The 25,316-nt window shown below is 36.9% G+C and overlaps 1 protein-coding gene across 1 annotated transcript in view; it reads left to right on the top strand.

Moving 5' to 3' along the window:
* Positions 1-25,316, top strand: part of atl (atlastin GTPase) — a 346,856-nt gene that overhangs the window by 176,715 nt on the left and 144,825 nt on the right. Inside the window, exon 6 of the mRNA XM_090369474.1 lies at positions 24,488-24,544. Within this exon, the coding sequence (XP_090225600.1) occupies positions 24,488-24,544 (57 nt within the window). The remainder of the gene's footprint in view (positions 1-24,487; positions 24,545-25,316) is intronic.

Genomic DNA, 25,316 nt, shown 5'->3' with positions numbered 1-25,316 from the left:
TTTGGATTTTTGAACTTTTCAAAAATACTGTTCTGGAGATGGGGGAAAAAAAAAAAAGTTTAATAAGTTTAGAAATTAAAAACAGCAGCTTTAGAATACGAGGGACTGCCTAATTAATTTTTTGTTAAAATCTGGTGCCTTTTCACACAAAAAAAGTTCAGATATTGGTTCTTCAAACTTCATCTTTGAAGTTTGAAAAACCTTTGTGTGAACTGCAAATAAACTGCATCTTCGAGGGATGGGTTATTAGCTGTTCTCATTGGTTCCCCCCCCCCTCAACTGAATCAAGTTTTCAATGCTTACTTTAAAATTTTTTCCTTTTTGATCTTAATGTCTGTTATAGTTGACTTTCCAACCTCGTAAAATTTTGCTAACGAAGACCCGCTTTCTTCCTTTGAACATCTCTTTAAAATCTCAATCTTCAATTCAGTTGTTAAAAATTTCTGCTTCCTTTTAAAAGACAAATAAAACTACAGTTATGGTAAAATAAAACTATAAAAACTCTGTTCAGAATCTTTTTACTCCTTATCTCACTTGCACATATTACGTTAGTTGCAATTTTTATGTGCCATGTTCTTTTATTGATGGATTATCAATAGTCCATCCCCCCGAAAAGTCAGTGAACAGAAATATCAGATTACCAAGGTTCTGAGATAACAGATTACAAAGTGTTATGTCTAGTTAGTATTGCATGAATATTAATTAAGCTATGTACATAAGCGTAAATTTATTTTACACTTTTTTTTTTTTTTTTATGTGAATCCCAAACACAAGAGATATTAGAACCTATAGTACTTAGTACCATGCTTGGGTTGGAGGTTGAGAAGACGAAAGAAGATATTTGTTGACATTGGACTTGAACTTCTGTAGATTGTAATTTTCAGAAAATACGTATGAAGGAAGGTTGTTCCAGAAAACGGCAGTTGAATGAATAAATGAGGAAGATGAAAAGTTGGTTCTGTGGGTTTGAAGTTGGACAGTAAATGGATGTTGGCTGGTGGTGGCACGTGTTTGGACTGTTCTGAAAGAGAGAGAGAGAGCGGGAATTATAGAAGCCAATTCAGAAGAACAGTGCCCATGGAAGTATCTGTAGAAGAGGCATGCAGCAGAAACAGTGCGTCTATGAGAAAGCGAGTGGAGAGACTCTGTTAGAGATGAATCATTAATTAACCTAACTGCCCTCTTCTGAATGGAATGAAGAAGCCTGAGAGAGGTTTTGGGGGCACCACCCCAGATGTGGGAACAATATTCCATGGCAGGACGGATTTGCGATTTATACAGAGTGAGCAGCTGTTTGGAAGAAAAGTAACGCCGAGAGCGAAAGAGAAAACCAAGTTTTTTAGATGCAGAGGAAGCAATATTTGTAATGTGCTTGTGCCAAGAGAGATTAGAAGTCAGGGTAACCCCCAAAGGAGATATATCATTTTGCCTAGAAATCAGTGTCACTAAAGATAAGCATAGGAGCAGAAGAATCCTTTTTGCCAGATATGACAAGACTGAGTTTTAGAAGGGTTGAAATCAACTAAGTTGTCTTTGCCCCACTGGAGAATTACCTGAAGATCAGCATTTAAGCAATTGGTAGCAGATTTTCAAGAAGTTGAAGCTGATTGAGCAGGACAAGGTTTCTCAAAATGGAAAGTGCAATGCAATGTGCTATCATCGGCAAAACTATGGATAGGATTTCCAGTCAATGGAAGAAGGTCATTAATATATAAGAGGAAAAGAGTGGGGGAAAGAACTGAACCTTGGGGGACACCGGCATTAGTGGAGAAGTTCGAAGACAGAGAGCCATCTACCATCACCCTCAGTGAGCGATCAGAGAGAAAACTGGATAACCAATTATTAAAAACAGTTGGCAAACCATAAGATGGAAGCTTGTTTAGAAGACCTTTATGCCAAACACGATCAAAAGCCTTTGAGATGTCAAGAGCAACTACTTGTGTTTCACCGAACCTTTCCATTGAATTAGTCCATAAATGGGTAACATAAGCCAGAATATCACCAGTGGATCGACACTGACGTAATCCATACTGGCGATCGTTGATCAGATGGAAGGTTTCTAGGTAGTTTGAGTTGGCGGTTAATTGATTTCTCCATTACTTTAGAAAGAGTAGAAGTAATTGCAATGGGACGATAATTGGATAGGAGGGATTTGTCACCCTTTTTAGGAACTGGCTGGATATGAGCAAATTTCCAAGCAGAAGGAAAAACACCTTTGGAATAAGAAAGTGAAAAAAGGCGGCAAAGAATAGGAGTAAGTTCAGGAGCGCAGGTTTTGAGAACAAGTGGAGAAATACCATCAGGGCTTTGAGCTTTCTTAGCATCAAGATTCATCAAAATCCTTCTGATATCCTTTTGACGGAAGACCACAGGAGGCATTGAATGGAGCGTGTTGGGAATGGTGGGAGGTGTTTTACCAAGATCATTAACACATGAGCTGGAAGAAAAATGGGATGCTAGCAGGTCACAGCTTTATCCTTGGCTGAAGTGACAACAGAACCATCTGGTGGTTCTGTTGTCAGGTGGGAGCAGAGATGGGCAAAAGTTGCGGCCAATAGCTTTGGCAAGGAGACCAGAATGCTCGGCTACCATTAGGGGAAGAAGCAAGTTTTCTACTCTTAGCCCGTTCCAACTCTAGTTTGGATTGATTAATAACTGCTTTACAATTGTTGCGAGCTTTGGTGTAGGCAGAAAATGAAACTGAAGAATTAGAAACAAGCCAATTACGATATGCAACATTCTTCTCTTGAACAGCCTTAGCACATTTATTGGAAAACCAAGGTTTAGATAAAGGACGAGATTTTAAAGTGCAGTGTGGGATAAAGGATTCCATTCCTGCAAGAATAATTTCCCTGACACGATCTGAGCAAACGGTGACATCAGAAGTTTTGAAACAGTAATCCGACCAAGGGAAAGAAAAAAAGAAGTCTCGCAGGTCATCCCATTTTGCATTCTTGTAATGCCAAACAACACGAGGTTGGGAATAGCCATGAGATAAAGGTTCCATTGGAGAAGAGACAATCACCACGTTGTGATCTGAAGTGCCTAAAGGACCTCTCACTTCGACCTTGTACTTAGAAGGGTTGTTTGTGAGAAAAAGATCAAGCGTATTGGCTGTATGATTAGGATTGTCCGGTATTCTTGTAAGTAAATGAACAACCTGTGCTAAGTCATTAGTAATTGCAAAAGCCTCAGCATCTCGACCTGCTGGGTCAGTGTGACTAGAAAACGGAAGCCAGCTGGAGTTGTGAACATTAAAATCACCAAGGAAAATTACCTCACTGTTAGGAAAGTTGCACTGGAGAAAGTCAAGTTGCAAAGAGAGGAAGTCAAAGAGCTCTAAGTGATTAGTGGAGTTGGGAGAATGGTAGAGACAACAAATGAATTTGACACAATGAGCTAGAGAGATTTTAAGCCAGACAAGATCAAAGAGAGAAAATTCCAAATTGCCAAGTCTCTGACAGGCAATATCAGAACGGACATATGCACAAGTACCACCTTTGAGGCAAAAGGAATCATACAGCGAATAATTTTGGCATCTCAGATGAACAGTAGTTGAATCAACCGATAACTGAGATTCAGTCAGAAAAAGTACATGTGGTTTGGCAGACTGCAAGTGGAAATGGACATCGTTGAGATTAGAATTGAGACCACGTATATTTGTGAACTGAACTAGGAAGTGCTTGGGAGATTTAGATCTTTTCGCCGATAAGCTTGCTCTATTAGTTTGACAATTCATGGTGTATTCAATAGTAAGAAAAAGTGGGTGGGACATGCTGTATGAAATAATGAAATTTTTGGATATGGTGTACACGTGGTAAGAATATACCCAGATCCTTGACATAACGTGGCCTCGACAATGCTCCCCGTACACACTACTCAGACTCCCTCCAGTCACTATCTGGCAGAGTAGAGGTAGCGAGATTATACACTAGCTGGTCTGGAAGCCTCCTAGAGAGTTACCAATAGGTTCGGTCCGGTGTACTAACTAGCAGCCGGCCTGCGAACATCGTTTTAGAGCTGTACCCTCGAAATGTAAGGAATATTGGATCTTGCCACGATGTTCATCATAACCTCAAAAGTCATCAATCATACTGCATGATGGAAGAGATAGGGAAGGGTTGACCGTAACTTAGCTCTAGAGACTAAACATGGTTCCACCAATAAGCAAAGTGGCAGTATTTCACCCGTTGATGAGAGTCATCTACCACCTAGTACTGCCTGGTAACATAGAGGGGGCGGCGTTCCTCCATGTGGTGTGGGCGTCACACCTCGACCCCTGCTTACGTTGGTTCACACCTGGGTGGTCACCCACCATGTACTTGTGCATGGAGGTTATACCCAGGATTACTAACAGTCCCACCATTGTGAAGGTGCAAGCAGAGGATTTGGCTGTAACAGACCGTCCGGACTTCGCCGAAATTGGGTCCACTTGACTTGAGTGTCACCCGAATATCAGTTCCATCAGCGTTTTAGACTCCCAGGTAGCAAGTACAGCTTGTCTGGCATATCTGAGGGAATGTCTGTGACAACCTCAAGGACCCAAATGACTTGAATGACTATCTAACCTGTGGATAATATTCTTCTGATTTTCACATTTTTAATTTTGTTAATTGGTAAGGGGGGAAACGGTGTAAATTTGTCCTTTAGTTTATATTCATAAACATAATCACAATAACCTGTGCTTACTGTAATTATTTTATGACACCTGCATTTAAAAAAAAAAAAAAAAAAGAAAGAAAGAAAGGTTCATTCAGATTATTGACATTTTGAATTATTGATGTTCGGATTTTCGACTCTATACTGTATATTCCTTTTAAAAGCTGTCTAATTTGTACAGTAAACTCTCTCTTAGAAGCTTGTACAAATTGGAGCAGTGTAGCATTAGGGCATAAATGGATGGTTGAATGAGTGTGGTTATTAGTGGAGTTTTCCAGGGTTCGATCCTGGATACATTGTTGCTTTCAATATTTGTTTATGATATTGATGAAGACATATGTGGCATAATGGCAGGGTGTTTAATGACAGTAATCAGGGTTTTGCTGCTGCAACAAGATCTGAATAAATTAGGCAGGTGGACTAAGAAGTGGCAATTAAAGTTCTAAGAGATAAATTCGAGGTACTAAGAGTTCTATGAGATAAATTCTGTGTAGCAAGGCGCCTCCGTAGCCAGGTGGGAAGGAGCAGCAGTGCGTAGCACACGCTTCTCGATTAGACTAGGTTTCGAGCCCGTCACCACCAAATACGGAGGATGCGGAAAGGTCAGGGAATGACCACCACATATCCCGGAGCAATATGGCCTTAGTTGCTAATGCTCCTAAAAACCAACTAACTAACTCTGTGTAGCATTAATCCTAGAATAAACTAACTGTTGAATCAAACTGAGGGTAATGGAGAATGAAAAAGACCTGGGCTATTGTGCAGTCAGACACAAAGTTCTTTAAACAGTGCAGACAGCCTGCTAGGACAGCCCATAGGGTATACCCCATGGGCTGTCCTATAGTCCATAATAAACAGGAATTTTGCCACTATGGATAAGAAGATGCTTATCCTGCAGTATTAGCATTAGTAGAGGCATGCGATGCAAGAAAGTAAGCTTATGCAGCATCAGCCAAAAAAAAAAAAACATCCTCCATTTGTTCCAAACGCCTGTCCAGCTCAGCCTTAAATTTATTTAGGCTATCAACTTCCACAACAAAAGATGGAAGTCTGTTCCACCAATCAACTACCTGCTGGGTAATTTCTGCACATCTATTAACGACTGTCTTTCCTCAATTTGAATCTGTCCCCTCAGGTTCTTAATCTGAGCAAGAGGAAGAATCCCATCAGCATTCAGCTTGCTCAACCCATTCAAGGCCTTATACACCTCAATCAGATCACCTTGCAGGTGCCTACTCCAGGCACTACATTTGCAGAACTTAAGCCTTTCTAGGTAAGAGCACCCCTTTGTTCCCCTTACCAATCTTGTTGCCCTTCTTTGTACTCATTCTAGCAACTCTACATCCTCCTGATCTGTACACAGTACTCTAGGTATGGCCTGACCATTGCCCTGTATAATGGGATAATCACCCCCTGACCCTGCTAGCAAAATTCCTATATATCATTGTCAAGACTCCATGACCTGCCCTGGTAGCCCCTCTGCACTGCTGAGCTAACTTCGTTTTGACTGCACAGCTACCCTGTCTTTTTCACTTTCCACTTCCCTGAATGTAGTACCACACAGTTGGTACATTTCTCTTCGGTTAACCATATGCAGTACTTTGCATTTATCAATGTTAAACTTCAGTTGCCACTTTTCAGCCCATTTGCCCAACTTATCTAGATCCAGTTGGAATGGCATACTGTCTTGAGTGTCGTTAACAACCCTGCCAACCTTTGTATCATCTGCACACTTGGACATTAAACCTGAACCTTCATCAATATCATTGATAAATATAAAAAACAACAATGGGCCCAACACCGAACCCTGGGGAACTCCACTAATAAAATTTGTTCACGAAGGCAGTGTCCATTGATTATCACTCTGTCGTCTCCCACTCAACCATCCCTTTATCCATTGTAGCAACTTACCCTTAATGTCATACTTCTCCAATTTGTACAGCAGTCTTCCGGGTGCAACAGTATCAAAAGCTTTCCTGAAATCCAAGTACAGGTGACCCCCACTTAACGCTGATAATTCGTTCCGGAAAAACAGAGCGCTAAGCGAGCGCCGCATTCCCATAAGGTAACATATGTATTTGTGAGTTACAGTCTGTGCCATTGGATATTTCCTAATCAATAATAAACGGTAGTGAAAAGGTGCACAAATGTCAGTCAAAATATTTAATATTCAAATATTTGTACATATAAAATATTCTGCATTACATACGTGTTTAATTATTAGGTGGTAACTCCTTATGTATCAAAATTAAACTTAATTCTAATTAAAATCATGAATTTAATTGAGCTAAATTGATTTAATTTAATCATGAAAAATGTGTCGATTTTGGATTTTACTTTGGCTCTCTTCCTGGTAAACTAAAAGGGGTTTTAATTTAAAATCTCCCGCAGCGTTACCACCAAACAATAAAGTCAACCGATCCTTCGTTGCTTTGAAACCTGGCATGTTTTTTACTTTTTTCAATATGAAACTTCTTTTAGGCATTAGTTTCCAAAAAAGTCCTGCTTCATCTTTGTTAAAAACTTGTTTAGAAGTGTAACACATGATACCCCACTTCAATAATTTTAAGTTCTTTTTTAAAAGTTTTGGCTCCTTGATCTGCACTTGTAACTTTTCCCTGGATTTTAAATCTATTCGACCAGCTCTTACTAGTTTTAAATGGTTCCACTTTTTTTTTTTTTTAGGTGAGCTTTCTTCAGATCGTCATATAGGTTAATCTATTTATTTATTTTTTTTTAATAATATTTAACTTAACTGAATTCTGCATTGGATATTGTCTTCAATAAAATTAGTTAAAGTCTCTCTATTTCAATCCTAATAGCCGGCCTAGCCCTAGTTGCTTGCAGTGGAATAGCTGTTTTTCCGCTGCTAAAATTAATTGTTTATATTTTATAATTGTTCTTACAGTTAAACCTGCCAGTCCTAAATTATGGCACACATCTGCTTGCCATTGACCACAGTTGATTCGTTTCAAAATGTCTAATTTAATTTCAAAATTGTCTTTTTCTTACATTTGTAGTCTTCGTACTGCATCCAGACGTTTTTGCTTTTTCATTCTTATTTGCCATTATTAACTCTTCGAAAATGTAACTGCATTGGTTGCATTAAGTATGATACAATGTTCAAGTAAACTGTCCATTACGCAAAATGTCTAATACTGTACTTCGGATGATGACTAGACTTCAAATAAATGCATATAACGCAAATATTACAAGCAGTATGCTTGATCATTTTTTTAAAATGTTGATCTCAGAACTATGTAACAAGTCACCGTACCGCAATTGAATTAGCATGCAAGAAAATTTCTGAAGTCAGTGTGGGAAAAATTTTAATGCTATTTTTGCTATTCATTTTCAAGCTATCCACTCCATCAGATTAAATGTTTTCGTTAAATATGCCAAAAATGCAATATGTATGCTGGTAAAAATTTGTGACAGCGTTATAATCAGATACAGGTTATAATATAAGAACAGCGTTATAATGAATCAGCGTAAATAGAACTGCGTTATAACAAGGGCTTGCTGTATATGATATCAAAATTATTTTTGGCATTCAATTCCTTTGTGACCACATCATAGTATCCAATCAAATTGGTCAGACAAGACCTCCCTTAAACAAACCCATACTGTCTTAACTGTTACTGCAGTCTTGTCTAGATAATCCTGCAATGCTTATTTAACCAGTGATTCCATTATTTTCTCCAGAACACAAGTGAAACTAACAGGTCTATAGTTACTTGTGTCACATTTTGTGAACCCCCTTTGTGAATTGGTGATACATTTGCACACTTTCAGTCCATGGGGACCTCTCCCTTTGCTTCTAGAGTTTACATAAGCAAAGAACTCTTTGCTGTTTTTCTTTCCATCCTTTGCCAAGGATTTCTCATCTGCCTTTGCCTGCCTGCCTTTATGACTTGATTACAGACTAGTTTATATCCACCATTGGCTTCTGTGTCACCTGATACTTTATATGCATCCCATACATTTTTCTTCTCTGCCACGAGCCTCATTAGTTCATCTGATATCTGTTTAGGCCTAAACCTTGAACAATATTTCTTAGTTGGAATAAAAAGCCTAGTAGCCATCAAAATTAAGTCCCTGAAGGCTTCCCATTTAGAATTCAACGTTGGTAACATCATCAGTTGATCCACTGTACAGAATTTAAAAACTGTATGAGACCCCTGTAGTTACCTTTACGAAAGTAATGGTATTAAGTAATGGTTAGCCACATCTTGAGTACTGCATACAGGTCTGGAAGCCTCATTTTAATGATGTGTGGAGCTGTTGGGACAGGTCCAGAAAAGGGCAATGAGATTAGTGAGAAAAATAAAAGGGTATTCTCACCAAGAAAGGCTTCAGTTCTTCAAATTGAAGCAGCTGAAAACTAGGTTTGCGCAATAAAATCTGCTTAAGGCTTTTACTAGATTGAGCTTATAAGCTAAGTGCTGTTGGCATCTTCTTGTTTATACATTACACATTGATGCGTCATAAAATTAAATTGAAGAATGGGTGATGTGGAGAAATTTGCTTTTGTCCTGCAGGTGACATTGTTGGAACAAAGTTTTGCTTTCATTGATGGAAGTGGGTAGTTGGTTCCATCTATCATCTACCAATCAATTTGAATAAATTTTAGGAACTAGATGAATTGTTAAAGGATTTGGACAGGTCATGTGGGAATTCGTTTTTGTTTTTTTTTTGCCTGGTGCTCTATAAGCTTGCTTTCTAGCATCATTTGCCACTACTAATGAAGAACACAAGTTGAAGAGAACCAATAATAAAGACGCTAATTGACAAATTCAAAATTAATTGGTATTGCTGCTGTGGGGCCCAGTTTTTATTTATTTATTTATTTTTAGAAAATTGTTTTGGTTTTGCTGAATTGTATCATGGTATGCCAGTGCTTGAATTCCTAGTGAATTGCAGTAATTATTAAATGACTAATTTTTTTATTTTATTTTATTATTTTTTTTTTTTTTTTTTTGCACTGTTAGTTTCAACATAACTTTTATTAATTCAAGTGGGGTGGTGGGGAAGTAAAAATATGAATGTACTGATCACTTTTGCAACCAGTATACCATAAGCTTCTTTAAGGGATTTCACCAAATTACAATTAAACCCATTAAGATCAGTGGTCACTCAGTCCTATAATGTTATGTTTTTAAATGTGTTGCATAAATTGTTGGGGTTCCTGAGTGACACAAGTTAGAGGAATGCTAACTATAACTGTACTGTATTGCTGAACCATTGAAACCTCATTAGGCTGGGCTATATGAATATTTCAAAAGCATTTTTTATGCTGCACTTCGTTAGCACTGCATTTTGTCATGCTGACAGTTTCATATCCAAAATGCATCACTGGAAATACTTGGGCACCAAGCCCCTGGCCTTGGTGAACAAAGTGTTGGTAATGCCTTCTTTTGACCATACTTTAATGTACTGTTGGATAAGGTTATAGAGAGGTATCATTTCATTATGTGGAAATAGAATTGCACATAAATTTCTTCAAAGCTGAAAGCTTTTGCTGCAGAATTTCAATATAGAGAATCTTTTCTTTTGCCTACTGTAGTTTTGTTGTTTTTTTTTTAAAAAAGCAAACTTTTTAACTAGTATGTAGCTGCCATCTGCAGCTGTCATTGACCACACAGTTGTCTGGCAGTTATTTTGCTGTTTTAACTATCTGTTTCTAAAACTTCTACACCTATTTGTTTCTCAGAACTTCCAAACCACTGTTTTACAATATGTACCAGCTAATATCTCCACAACTTTACTATTATCATGCCCATTATTGCCTCAACGAATGGTCTCCTATGCTATGCCGATGACTTCAAACTGCTGACTCCAATTAACCCTGGCGACAACCCCGCCCAGCTCAGCAACAGGATCAATTCCCAACTTAAGGATCTAGAATTGTACCTGGCAAACTTCAATCTAAAAATCAACCCTCTGAAGTCTGCTCAGGTTATATTCTCCCTTAAATCCATGCCGACAGTACTCAACGTTTCACTCGCAGGGGTACGAATACCAAACGTACCCTCGCACACAGACCTTGGCGTTCTGTTCGGCCAAAAGATGTCCTTTGTCAACCAGATCGACAAACTCAGTACCAGATTTCTCCTCTACGGTGGATCTCAAAGCAGCAGCTGCTACACGTCCGACATCCTGCCACTGTTAAAAGGTTCATCACCTCCACCGTCTACCCTGCCATTCTCTATGGTGCAGAAATATGGGCCTCTGCTGCACATACAAACCTTAAGCGGGTGTACACTGCTGAATACTGGCTACTGAAATGGGCGAATAACAAGCTTCGGCTACCTCCCGCTACCACAACTACCATGATCGCACAAGCACTCGACATCCCGAGGTTGAAGTTCCTGATCGTTGAAAAGAGGCTGGTCTTCACAGCCAAACTCATCTCAGGCCAAATATCATCTCCAAATATTTGGAATGCTTGCTCTTGGAGGATTCCACAGCCAAGCCTAAGGTCGGTACCAGCACTTGTGGCTCACCACAACAGGCTTGTACTCGCCGAAAGATTTCTGCCCAAGCAGATGCTCGCTGCCCTCAACCGTGTGAATGCCGACATCGACACCATAATAAGTAAAAAGGACAGACACAACTTTTTCAAAGCTCTTGAAACCTGAATCACTGCCAAGTTGTATTTGTTTTTCTTTATTTGTGTTTAGCTCCTTGTTTTTATGATGTATTTGTATTTCTTTTTGCATTTGTAATCTGTATTTTGTAGCCTTTTGTATGTGTTCGCTATATTTTGTAGCCATTTGAATTTGTACTTATGTTATCTATATGTGAACCCCTGGCGCTCGTTGCCGTGATGGGATATTGTGCTGTAATTCTACTTCGCAATAAAGATTTATTTATTTATTTATTTATTATTTCTGTATTTATTAGTTGTTAATGTTTGTGCTCATTTCTTCTAGCTTGCATTGTTTCTGTGCACTGGCTTTTTTTTTTTTTTTTTTTTTTTGAAATGCGAAATATTCTTAGAAGGTCCTCTATAGCTGTAGTGGTTTCACACTTGTCACTCATTAGGGTAAGGCTGTTTGAATCAAGGCTTAAAGGGGAACATGCATTCTGTGTGTTATCAGACATTCAGTCTAAAACACTGATGGGTCCAGTATCTTTCTATTTCAGAAGATTTAGGAGAAGTCCGGTTAGCCTGCCTCCCTAAAATCCACTCATGCACACCTCGATGGTAAGCCTTGTTACGTCACTTAGGTGGCAATGAATGAGTAGAGTGGTTCTCTTCAAGACACCATGTCAGCATGAAGAGGAAAAGACCAAACCCTCCAGCACATGACAGCATGATGAAACAAATGGTCCTCAGTTCCCAGAGGCTTTCACTCCCCCTCTTGCGGCAGCGAGAGGATCAGAGTGGAAGCAGAGGGTGCTAAGAATTTCTGGGTATGACCAGGCTGCCATGATGCACAGAAACTTAACCTGGCCTGTTACAATGTAAGATCACCCATCGGTGAAGACAGGATATTAGAGCTGAAAAAGGAATTAGAAAATGTGAATTGGAATATCATCGGTTTGGTTGAAACAAGAAGAAAAAATGAATCACTTATAAGAAGTTTATCAAGTGGAAATCTGCTGTACACCAATGGAACAGTGAAAGGAGCGAAGGTGGAGTTTGCTTTCTGGTCCATAAAGATATAAAAAACATTTTGGAATTCAAAATGACATCAAGGGTGTCAAGAATACTACTCAGGATTTCTAAGAGGTACAAGCTAAAGGTTATAATGATTTATGCACCAACATCAAGCCATGACGATGAAGAGGTTGAAGTAATGTACACAGGAATTGAGTCTTCTAGACGAGCAATAAACCCACTACACTATCATTATGGGAGGACTTCAATGCTGAGGTTGGAAAGAGACAAAACAGTGCAGAAAGGGGAACTATAGGAAATTTCGGAATTGGTGAAAGACTTGGACTTGTGGAATTTGCAGAATCTTGAGGATTGTCAGTAATGAACACCCTTTTCAAGAAAAGGGTGAACAGAAAGTTGACATGAAAGAACCCAATTGGATTAACAACTAATGAAATCGACTTCATCCTCACTAACAGAAGATATATCATGATTTATGTTACTGTCCTGAACAAGGTAAATATTGGAAGTGATCACAGAATGGCACACTTGATATAGATGTAAGAAAATAAAGGAAAAAATTAATTCGATTAAATAATACAAAGCTCTTTGAGGTAACAGAAGAGAAGAAAAGGTAGTATGTACTGGAACTTAAGAATAAGTTTGAGCTTCTTCAGACTGCTTAGGACCAAGATACCGATGAGGAATATTATAACTTTCTGAAAGTGATAAAGCCCGAGAAACCTATAAGTAAAAAGAAGTCCAAAGAGGAAAAAATTAGTCAAGAAACACTTGTCATAAAGAACTGAAGACGACAAATGTAGAGCAAGATAAACACGCTGATAAGGAGAAATTGAGTATACTGAGTTATGCAAAGCCATTAGAAAGAGACTCGGTGAGGACATAAGACAATTTAACACAAGAAAAGTAGAACAAGCATTAAGAGAAAACAAAGGATTTAAATCAGCAGCCACGAGCAGTAATACAGAAAGACAAATGATACTGAAACTGAAGAATAGCGATGGTGTACTTATAAATAGCAGAGAACGCATAATTCAAATAGCAGAAGACTACTATAGAGAATTATACAGGGGGAAAGGGATTGATGCTGTAAGTGGGGAAGATGGATCACAAATTAGTAATACATACAATATGCCTGATATCCTTCCTGATGAGGTAGAGCATGCGTTGAAGAAAATGGAGAATCAGAAAGCCTCTGGGGAAGATGAATTTACTGTAGAGTTGTTAAAATTGGAAGGAAGATACATGACACAAAAACTAGCAAGACTCTTCACAAAATGCATTAGAAAAGGCATGATGGCTAAGGAGTGGAATAATGCAATTATAGTTTTGCAGCAAATAAAAAGTAGATAAATCAGAAATTGGAAATTATAGACCAATTAGCTTGTTGGGGGTCCGGAAAATTTACCGCCGCGTCAGTTTAACGCATAAACAATTTACCACCGCGTCAGTTTATCGCATTTTACCATCTAGAAGCAATGAGATGCTTTTGGTAAATTCATAAAAAGTTATTTTTTATTTAAGTTTCTGCCTTAAGCCATGATTAGCATATTTTTTGGAATTCTATGAACTATGAGGGAATAGTACGGAAATTAAAAAAAAAAAAAAAAAAAAAACACGTATGGAAATATGTAATTTAATAGGTAGATTATGTATTTTAATAGTTACATGTTCACAAAAATAGTAAAAAATCCATTACTTGAACATTATAACAATTGGTTAATTTTAAAATAAACTAATTAGGTATGTCATAGTATACTGCAAAAATTCAAAATTAATGTTTATGCAATCTTCAGAATCAGTCACATTGGGATAATTAATTACTAAGAAACTGTAATATTTACAACACAGTAGGTAAATTATTAATAAGAAATATTATGCGTTATACCTCTTAGATAATCAAAAATATCACCCCGTTCTTGTATGCACTAACAAGCCTTTTAATTCGTTCATCACAATCGCGATACTTCTTTTTTTTGTTGCCCCGGATCACTTCCACTTAAATATTGTTCAATGCGCATTTCGTTAATACTTTGTTCTTTTTTAATGCAATCGATAAATTTCCAAATGTTGGGATGATAAGCAGCGACTTGTTCCTCAAATCCTCTATGCCACCCTTCAACAGAATTATTCGGTCTTGGTAATCCTTCAAGAACATGCTGGCGTACGTTCCACATTTCATGGGAATATTTTGGTGGTCGACGAAGTTGTCGTCTGGTTGGGCGTCCAATCCATGTATCCTTAAAATAATCAACTTCTTGCGATTCTGGAGGAAAAACACCATTTTCACACAAATGTTCAGAAACAACCGTCACAATTGGAGTGGGCACAAATGCAATTGCTGCCAAAATTCGCATATTTAAAGCAAAATTAGCATCAGTTTCATAACATTGTTTCAATCCATTACTCTGCATGGAACAAAAAATACATTGTGAAAAGTGGAAAAAACAACCCCATTGCGAAGCGTCAGGAAAAACTCTTCTCTTCAAAAAGTGATCCGGGGCAACAAAAAAAAGAAGTATCGCGATTGTGATGAATGAATTAAAAGGTTTGTTAGTGCATACGAGAATGGGGTGATATTGTTGATTATCTAAGAGGTATAGCGCATAATATTTCTTATTAATAATTTACCTACTGTGTTGTAAATATTACAGTTTCTTAGTAATTAATTATCCCAACGTGACTGATTCTGAAGATTGCATAAACATTCATTTTGAATTTTTGCAGTATACTATGACATACCTAATGTTATAATTAGTTTTATTTTAAAATTAACCAATTGTTATATTGTTCAAATAATGGATTTTTTACTATTTTTGAGATACATGTAACTATTAAAATACATAATCTACCTATTAAATTACATATTTCCATACATGTTTTTTTTTTTTTTTTTTTTATTTCCGTACTATACCCTCATAGTTCATAGAATTCTAAAAATATGCTAATCATAGCTTAAGGCAGAAACTTACATTAAAAATAACTTTTTATGATTTGACCAAACACATCTCATTGCTTCTAGACGGTAAAATGCGATAAACTGACACGGTAGTAAATTGCTGGTGGTAAAGTTTTGTAGACTCTAGCTTGTTATCCCACATTTACAAGTTGTTCACAAGGCTCATTACTAAAAGATTAGAAAGAATACTTAATGAGAATCAACCGAAAGAGCAAGCTAGTTTTAGGACAGGATTTTCAACTATGGATCACCTTCACGTAATATCACAGCTAATGGAGAAAGCAAATGAATATAAAACACCATTATACCTGGCATTTGTGGATTATGAAAAGGCATTTGACTCTGTACAGCATAAGGCAATGTTTCGGGCACTGGAAAGACAAGTTTAAGATACCCATATATTATGATTTTGAAGAAAATATATGAGAATGCCACCAGCAAATTTAAAATTGAGAAAGGGGTTCAACAAGGGGAGACAATATCTCCAAAGTTGTTTACAGCTGCCCTTGAGGAAGCTTTCAGAAGATTAGACTGGTCGCAGAAAGGAGTCAATGTGAATGGAGAGTACCTAAACCATTTATGATTTGCAGATGACATTGTGGTCATAAGCCACGACCTCAAAGAATTAGAGGAAAATCTTAATCAGTTATGCAGAGTTAGTAAGGATTTTGGACTAAAGATGAATATGGCTAAAACAAAAGTAATGGTGAACAAGTATACCACAGAAAGGGATATAATGATTGAAGGAGCAGTGATTTAAAAGGTGGAGTCATATAAATAAATTTTTTTTTGTTTATACTTCAGCATGACAACCAAGTCAGTAGAGTTTACAATAAATCGTCAGTACAAATATTTATCGTATTTAGTAGTCACGGGCTTGAACCCCGGTCCACTCAGGCGCCTCCGTAGCCAGGTGGGAAGGAGCAGCAGTGCGTAGCACACGCTTCTTGATTAGACCGGGGTTCGAGCCCGTCACCACCAAATATGGAGAATGCGGAAAGGTCATGGAATGACCACCGTATATCCCGGAGCAATATGGCCTTAGTTGCTAATGCTCCTAAAAACCAAACAACAACCCGGTCCACTCAAGGAACGCGTGCAATGCACTCTCGCTTCTGACCACTCGGCTACGTCAGGCCTAATTATATACGTATCTGGGACAAGTCATTGGCTGTAATAATGATAAATGGCCTGAAGTCAAGAGAAGAATAAATTTTGGATGGATAGCATTCAGGAAATATAGTCACATACTGAGGAGCAATATCCCAATTTGTCTGAAACGTAAAATAATGAACCAATATATACTCCCCACCATGAATTATGGAAGTGAAATTTGGGCACTCGCCAAAAGAATGGAAGAGAAACTGAGAACTACACAACAAAGAATGGAACGATTTATATTGGGAATTAGACTTAGATAAGAAGAGAAACACGTGGATTAGGCAGCTACCTCAAGTAAAGGACATTCTTATCAAAACTAAAGAACTAAAATGGTCTTGGCCAGGGCACATAGCTCGAAGACATGATGACAGATGGACTAAGAAAATAACAGAATGTGCCCAAGAGGAGCTAGAATAAAATCTGGAAGACGACATAGATGGGCATTGCACAAAACAGAAGGAACTGGAAAGTTGCTGGAGAGACCTTCATCCTGCAGTGGATTGAAAATGGCTAAAGATGATAACGAAGTTTGAATCCTGTTGGAAACTGCAGATTCTTAAAGGTATCTTAGGTCTGGTGTAGTTAACTGATCTTAGGTTGAGGGAGTGTGGGCCATGAATTTTCGTGATTTTCAGCCTGCACCATACAAATTGACTCGTGAACATATACTTGTAAAGACAATATATACATAGTGCAGTATGGCATTTAATGCCAATGTGCTATAAAAATAAGTCAGTCAATCTTTTGACAAAGTTTTCAATAGGAGATAACTAAGAGTCTTTATAGCTACAGAAAACTTGGCTATAACTTTCCAAAGCATTTTCATTGTCAATGTCAATCAAACTAATGCTATAATATGATTGGATGTGGTGTGTTCATAATTGAACTGTAATGTACATATGTATTTGTGAATAATGGGGGGGATAAATAGCAATAGATGTCATTATAATTAATAGTGACATCTAGACATTCAAGTTATGCAGGGTGTCTCAAAAATATTGGTAGAAACATTTAGGGGAGATAGGTAACATCTAAAGGAATGTGAATCGCATAGGAACCCATAACTGGAAACGTCACTGTAAGTCAGTAGACGCCGAGGTAGTTGCCGCACGAAGAGCATGCATCGATATATGAACTGTGAGCTGGCAGACATGCACCTAGTGTATGGATTAGCATTGGACAATGGACGAGCCGCTCAACGAATTTATGGAGAATGCTTCCCAGGCAGACATGTACCGGACCACTATTTGTTTGTGCGTGTCCATCAAAATTTGTGCGATTATGGGTCATTTAGAGGTAACATACCTCTAAATGAACTGTAATGAACTAAGAGTAGGCGGGCAGACCACGTTCAATGCCAACTCCCACCATGGAAGAAACTGTGTTGAATGCTGTCCAGAATAATACTACTACCAGCACACATGCTGTTGCCTGTGCCTTAGGAGTGTCTCATTGCAGTGTACAGCGTGTCTGGCACAACGACCCCTTTCATCTCCAAAGGGGTGTAAGGAATTTTTAATATATAATATCTTGCCTATGAAGAAATTAATTTTTTTTTTTTTTTTTTGTTTAAATAGCTTGAGAGTCATTAGTTGATTACATGATATTGATGGATATATTGATGCAGCAGGGTTTTTAAATTAAAGCATTTCAAGGTGTTAGCTATTTCTTTAGTTTTTTTTTTTTTTTTTCTTTCAAATTTTAATACAAGTACGGGACCATTTATCCAGCAAGCTTGGGACTGGAGGTGACCCGGATTTCTGAATTTTTCCAGTTTTCTAGGCCAAGGCATAATGTATATTTAAAATATAAAATAAACAATGAAAGGTAAAGAAAGAAATTGTATTTAACAGATACAAATTAATACACTTCTAAAGCAGGGTCTGTTTAATCAATATCAATCCACTAATCTTCACCTGAAGACAATTCAGTATCTGGGGTCACAGGAAGAGAAGAAGCACAGGTGTTGAAAGTTGAGGCTCAGGCTGAACTTCACTTGAAAGTTTCTGGTTGACTTTTGGAAATATGTCCTGCAGATTCCGTTGTTTCATATACAAGTAAACCTCTATATATGCGGTTAATTCGTGCAATGAGTGTACCGTATATTTTGTAATCACATATATCGAAGTTAAAAACCAGGTGGGAAAAATTCTAATTCATCCATGATGTTTTGGAACATTCATTAGAAGACTTAATTTAGGTCTTTAAAAAAAATTTAACTGGGTACATAGATAGAATAATGAAAAGCAAGTAAGTATTTTTCACTCATTTTTTAATAAAAAATGAGTGAAAAATGGATATGCTACTTTCTAGGAAAATATTTTTCAAGCTTCATTTGAATAGTTGTAGCCTTCATTTTCTCTTCACAAAGTTTACGATAGCAGCTAATTCCATTTTATAGTGTTCAGCGTACTAGCATGTTTCTTTCCACATTCAGATCTAAATCCATAATTTGTTGTTTAACAATTTCCAAATCTCAAAACATCTGCTAGAGTTCCTTGAACGAAATTTCCTTAGTGACACACTCCTCTCCCTCAGTCGCAATTTCTTTTTTCTTGTTGTAGGCATGCTGTTGTTCCAATTCTATAAGATCCGAGTCAGTGAATCTGAATCCAGGCATTCTCTGACATTAGGAGAAATCAACGTCTTCAAAGCCTTTCCAATGATGCTAATTTCTTCAATAACAGCGGAAACTCTTTTTGAAGCCACAAAAGTCATTTGCACTGTAAGGCAGAAGATATTTGCACAAAGCCCTCGTTGTGCTAGCCGTAACTTCTTGCCATGGCTCATAAATATTTTCAATAGCTTGCCTAATGTTAAAATTCTTCCAAAATTCAGTCAATGAAATTGCACCTTCCCCTGTTGTAGCTTGCACAAAAGTTCTTCGTAGATAATAGGCCTTGAAAATTGAAATTATGCCCTGGTCCATTGGCTGCAGCAAAGATGTAGTATTCTGAGGTAAAAAATACTACTTTTACATTTTCACACAGGTCATTCAGCGCAGTAGGATGGCCAGGAGCATTTTCAAGAACTAAGAGGGCTTTAAATGTAAGGTTATTTTGCTTGCGATAGTTCGACTGCTGGACAAAAATAACTCTTAAACCAGTCTTCAAACAAAGCTTGCATGACCCATGATATTTTATTTGCCCTCCAAATTACAAGAAATGATTCTTTGTTGCAACCTCTTAAAACCCTCAGATTTAGTGAATGGTAAATAAGCACAAGTTTCAATTTGAAATCGCCTTCAGCGTTTCCTCCCAACAGAAGAGTTAAGTAGTCCTTGGAGACTTTGTAATCAGATTGTGATTCTTCTTTTTTAGCTAAGAAAGTTCTAGACTGCATTTTCTTCCAATAAAGGCCAGTTTCATCAACGTTAAAAATTTTGCAGTTATTGTGATTATTTTCCTCAATTATTTTTTTTAAAACATGCAGGAAATTTGATGGCTGTATCTTTATCCGGCACTTGCTGCTTCCCTTGTTAACTTGACATTATGCATTCCAGTTCGAGCTTTAAACTCTTCAAACCACCCTCTGCTGGCAGAAAATATCGTTGTATCCCCTTTGAATTTGTTTTCTTTGAGCGATGAAAACAGGCTAAGTTCTTTTACCATTATGTTGTTGGTACCAATTGAAATCCGTTTTTGATTGCAATTATCCAGCCAATTTATTAAATTCTCCATTTCAACCAAAATAGGACTTCTGTTTCTCTTGCACTGCATACTGAAAGATGTTGATGCAACTTTACCTTGTTCTTTGTATTCCTTAGATTTCCACAGAATTAATCATACCATAGACTCGTTGAGGCCTAGTGCCATGCTGATGCTTGGTCTTGCTTTGACCATTAGGAAACTGTTTAATAATGTCAAGTTTTGTATCTAAAGTAATAACTTTACTTTTCTTCGTATCGGATTTCACTGATATATCACTTTTCATTTTGGACATGGTGAACGTCTACAAAATATTAATTATTACTTAGTGTGGAATACAGTAATGGGAAGAGACTGCTTTGACACGTCTGCCTTGGATGGTTGCCTAAGCGAAACTGAGCTTATGGCATTATAATGGAGCAGTAGAAGCACAATCTAGCAACACTGTTTATGGATGAAAGCTTTTAGGAGTTTTTTTTTGTATGTCGTTAAAAACTGTTTTATAATCGGTCATGCTATTCGAAATTTTAGGGGGCATATATAGTGGAATGATATAAATTTTTGTGACCGTATTAATCAAAACTTGCATTGATCGAAAATGCATATATAGAGGTTTACCTGTACTTTGGTTTTTCTTTAATGAAAACCTCTTGTATTTTATACATCCACATTATATTCTGCTCACTGATGAAGCTCTTTTGCTCCATTCCCCGAATCAGTTCCTCAGTCAGGCTGATGCACCTATCTATAGACACTTTATCTTATTCTTTCAGTGCACTGTCATCATCACTCTCATCTGATTTGTTCTTATCAGCATTCATTACCATATCTACAATTTCACTATCAGTCAGTTGAAGCACAACTGGACCATCACCATCAATGTTTATACACTCTTGTTATAGCCCCTTCAAGTGATTTGGCTACTTCACATGACAAACCTTTTGCATATTCCAATAAATTCTTCACCAGACATACAGAAACCACAAAAATCTGGTTCATCATCACCACCACCACCATCAAGAAATAAGTTAGATGGCCATAGTTTATGCCAGCCATTTATCAAAGTATCCTTGGGTACATTGTCCCAGGACTTTGCTGCACTCCAAAGTGCATCTTTAACATTAAATGCTTTCTGAAATTCTTTTATCCTTGTACCTTTGTTGCATGTGTCTAGCATTTTCCGCAGAGATATGTACATGCACTTGAATGCATGAAGAATGACTTTGGTCTGAAGGTTGAATTAGCAAAGTGCAATTGGAATGTAAGTAAACAGCACATATTGTCCTTGACTAGAACTTCAGCAGGAGGGTGTGCAGAACAATTATCAAGCACTAAAATACTTTTGCAGTCATCAGATAGTCCCACAAATTTACAATGAGCCCTGGCATCAGGCACAAAGTTCTTTAGAAACCAGTCGGTGAAAATCTGTGTTGTAATCCAAGCCCACTTATTTGTCTTATAAATCACAGGAAACACCCTGACTCCCTTAAATGGCCTAGGATTCTGACTTTTCCCAACAGTGAGTAATTTGCACTTGTGGGTGCCAGCTGCATTGGAACATGCAAGAATCGTATGTCGTTCCCTGGAATCCTTATACCCGCCTGGTGCTGACTCATCTGGTGTTACGTACGATTTGCTTGATATGTAATGCCAGAATAAAGAAGTTTCATCTGCAATGTACACCTGTTCAGCTGACAGTCCCTCATAACCAACTTGGCAGATTCATCTAAATATGCCTCTGCAGCACTGTGGTCTGCAGAAGCCTTTTCTCCAAACCTTCAGCTTGCCGAATGCCATGCCTTTTAAATCTGTTGAACCACCCAGATGAATATTCACATGGAGTCAAATTTAATTCCTCGTGGTTTAATTGGGCTATTATAATGGAATGATCAAGTGAAAACTTTTCCCTCCGACGTTGCCTAATCCATTCAAGCAACAATCTGTCCACATCTACACTCTTTGGCTGGTGTAAAGTTTTTTGCTTGTCCATTAATTTAGGCACATCACTGTCACCGTAGAATTTTCTAAGTATCTGTTTCTTGATATCATAGATAGTAGATGTACCAACACCATACTCCTCACTCAAATGTTGCACTGAAGCACCTTTATTGAGTCTCATGAGTAACTCTACTGTCTTCGATATATTGAGGGCAAAATGTTTCCTTTTAGTCGTGGTATTAAATGAAAATTATAATAAATTGGGACAATTCACATAAATGTAGAGGGGCAAGTGTACACAGCTGTCATACTGAAACAGACATGCAATTGATTGCTACGATTCATGCTTGCTATATTCTGCAAAAAAAAAGCCCTCCAGATTTGAAACTAGCCAGTTTCAAAAATACAGCAGGCCCTCATTATAACGCGATTTGCTTTACACTGATTCGCTATAACGCTGTTCTTATATTATAACCCGTATCTCATTATAACGTTCTTTTACAGATTGCATTTTTGGCATATTTAACAAAATCGTTTTATTTGATGGAGTGAATAGCTTGAAAATGAATAGCAAAACAGCATTAAAACATTTCCCACACTATCTTGAGAAATTTTCTCACACGCTAATTTAATTACAGTACAGCGACTTTTTACGTAGTTCCAAGATCAACATTTTAAAAAATGATCAAGTATATTGCTTGTGATATTTGCGTTATATGCATTTATCCAAAGGCTAGTCATCACTCAGTACAGTATTAGACATCATGTGTAACAGACAGTTTACTCAAACATTGTATCATAATTAATGCAACCAACACAGTTACATTTTTGAAGAGTTAATAATGGCGGATAAGAATGAAAAAGCAACAATGTCTGGATACAGTACGACGATTCTGTTCTATAAATGTAAGAAAAGGACTGAATTTGAAAATTAAATTAGATGTTTTGAAGTGAATCGATTCTGGTCAACAAGTAGATGTGTGCCATAATTTAGGAGACTGGCAAGTTTAACTGTAAGAACAATTATAAAAAATAAATAAATAATTTTAGCAGTGGAAAAGACAGCTGTTCCACTGCAAGCAACTAGGACTAGGCCAGCTATTATGATTGAAATGGTGCGACTTTAAGTAATTTTATTGAAGATAATATCCTGTAAAAAATAAATAAATAATTTTAGCAGTGGAAAAGACAGCTGTTCCACTGCAAGCAACTAGGACTAGGCCAGCTATTATGATTGAAATGGTGCGACTTTAAGTAATTTTATTGAAGATAATATCCTGTGCAGAATTCACTTAAGTTAAATTTTATAAAAAAAAAAAATTAAAAAAGAGAGAGAGAGAGAGAGAGAGAGAGAGAGAGAGAGAGAGAGAGAGAGAGATTAGCCTATATGATGATCTGAAGAAAACTCACCAAAAAAAAAAAAAAAAAAGTTGAACCATTTAAAACCAGTAAGGGCTGGTTGAATAGATTTAAAATCCAGGAGAAGCCACAAATGGAGATCAAGGAGCAAAACTTTCAAAAAAGAACTTGTTAAAATTATTGAAGAGGGGTGTTATATGTTATACTTCTCAACAAGTTTTTAACATAGATACAGCAGGACTTTTATGGAAACGAATGCCTAAAAGAAGTTTCATATTGAAAGAAGAAAAAACATGCCAGGTTTCAAAGCTTTATTGTTGGGTGGTAACATTGTGGTAGATTTAAAATTAAAACCCCTTTTAGTTTACCGGGAAGAGGGCCAAAGTACAACCCAAAATTGACATTTTTCATTGATTAAATTCATCAATTAAAATCAATTTAGATCAATTAAATTTATGATTTTAATTGGAATTTTAAGTTTAATATTGATACTTAAGTAGTTAGCAGATAATTATGTAATACAGAATATTTTATATTTACAAATATTTGAATATTAAATATTTTGAATGATATTTGTGCATCTTTTCACTACCATTTATTATTGATTAGGAATTTAATATCCTATGACACAGACCACAACTCACAAAAAGATATGTTAACTTATGGGAATGCGGCACTCGCTTAGCCTGGATTCACTTAATGCTCTATTTTTCTGGATCAAATTATCAGTGTAAAGTGGGGGTTACCTGTAGCCAGTTTTCTGGAAGCCGGATAAATGGTCCAGTACCTGTAGTACTACATAATTTGTTGCTGGTGTGTTTGGTTCATCAATCTGAAATTTGGTACACTATGCCTAGCATTAGCAGGAAATATGGCAGTGATTGGCACAAATTAGTAAACAGTCCAGCATTAAATTTGAATGAATTGAGTTAGTACTGCAAATTTTTAAAATAAAAATTAAAATAAAATTACAAATTCACACAAACTGGCTCTCAAAATAAATAAAAGATTTGCCTTAATATTCAGATTTTGGTCAGCATATTTCAAGAAGTTATACGTGTACTTATACTACTATTTTTAGAAAAACATTTTTCTACTGCTTTCATGAAACTTTAGATTTACATTGTTTTTTTACAGCTCTTCACTGAATATGGAAGAATAGCCTTAGAAGATACAAGTGAAAAGCCTTTCCAGGTAATTGTGTCACTAAAAGATATTGAACTAGAATATGAATTGAATGTTATTTTTTTTTTCAGTTGAGGTTTTCTTTTGGTCAGATAAATATAGAAAACAACAATGGTCCCAACACTGAACCCTGCAGGACTCCACTAATAACATTAGTCCACAAAAGAAGTATATAAAGATCATGGATTGATATTGAAGATTCTGAAAATGTCTAGAGTGGGAAAATTTAAGAAGTTGTGAAATTGGTAGTTTGGGAGACAAATACTTATGTCCTTAATAGCATAATTGAAAATACTGCTGAAATTTCAGCCTCGTTAGGACAGTGGAAAGAAACATTTGTTTCAGAAATGCTAGTAAAATAATTGGCTTTTGAGATCGTCAGGTGTGCTTGTGTGTGTGTGTATGAGAAGAGAGATTTCTTTGTACTGAGAATGCCACATTTTGTTCATAACCAGGAACAGGAAAAAAGGTGATTATATGCATAGCTGAGATCTGAGAGTTGAATATTTTAAGAAAAAATTTTAGACATTTCTTACTACTTACTGTTTCTTAAGGGATGACTTGCCATAAATGATGAATACATTAACCCAAACAAAACAACAGATCTGGTGTAAAACAAATGTTTTACACAAATTCTGTGATGTAAAGACTGGATATATTTTATCCTTGACCTAATTATTTATACCAGGTCTATAACAATTGAAGTATCACTATATGCGATTTTTGTTGTAAATGGGATTATTGTTATGTATTTACTTAGGTCATGAGAAATGCATGGAAA

The sequence above is a fragment of the Mastigoproctus giganteus genome, chromosome 3 (genome assembly GCF_048544385.1).
Source record: "Mastigoproctus giganteus isolate SK-2022 chromosome 3, ASM4854438v1, whole genome shotgun sequence".
In the NCBI taxonomy this organism is placed as follows: domain Eukaryota; kingdom Metazoa; phylum Arthropoda; class Arachnida; order Uropygi; family Thelyphonidae; genus Mastigoproctus; species Mastigoproctus giganteus.
This window is presented reverse-complemented; position numbering and strand designations above follow the sequence as displayed.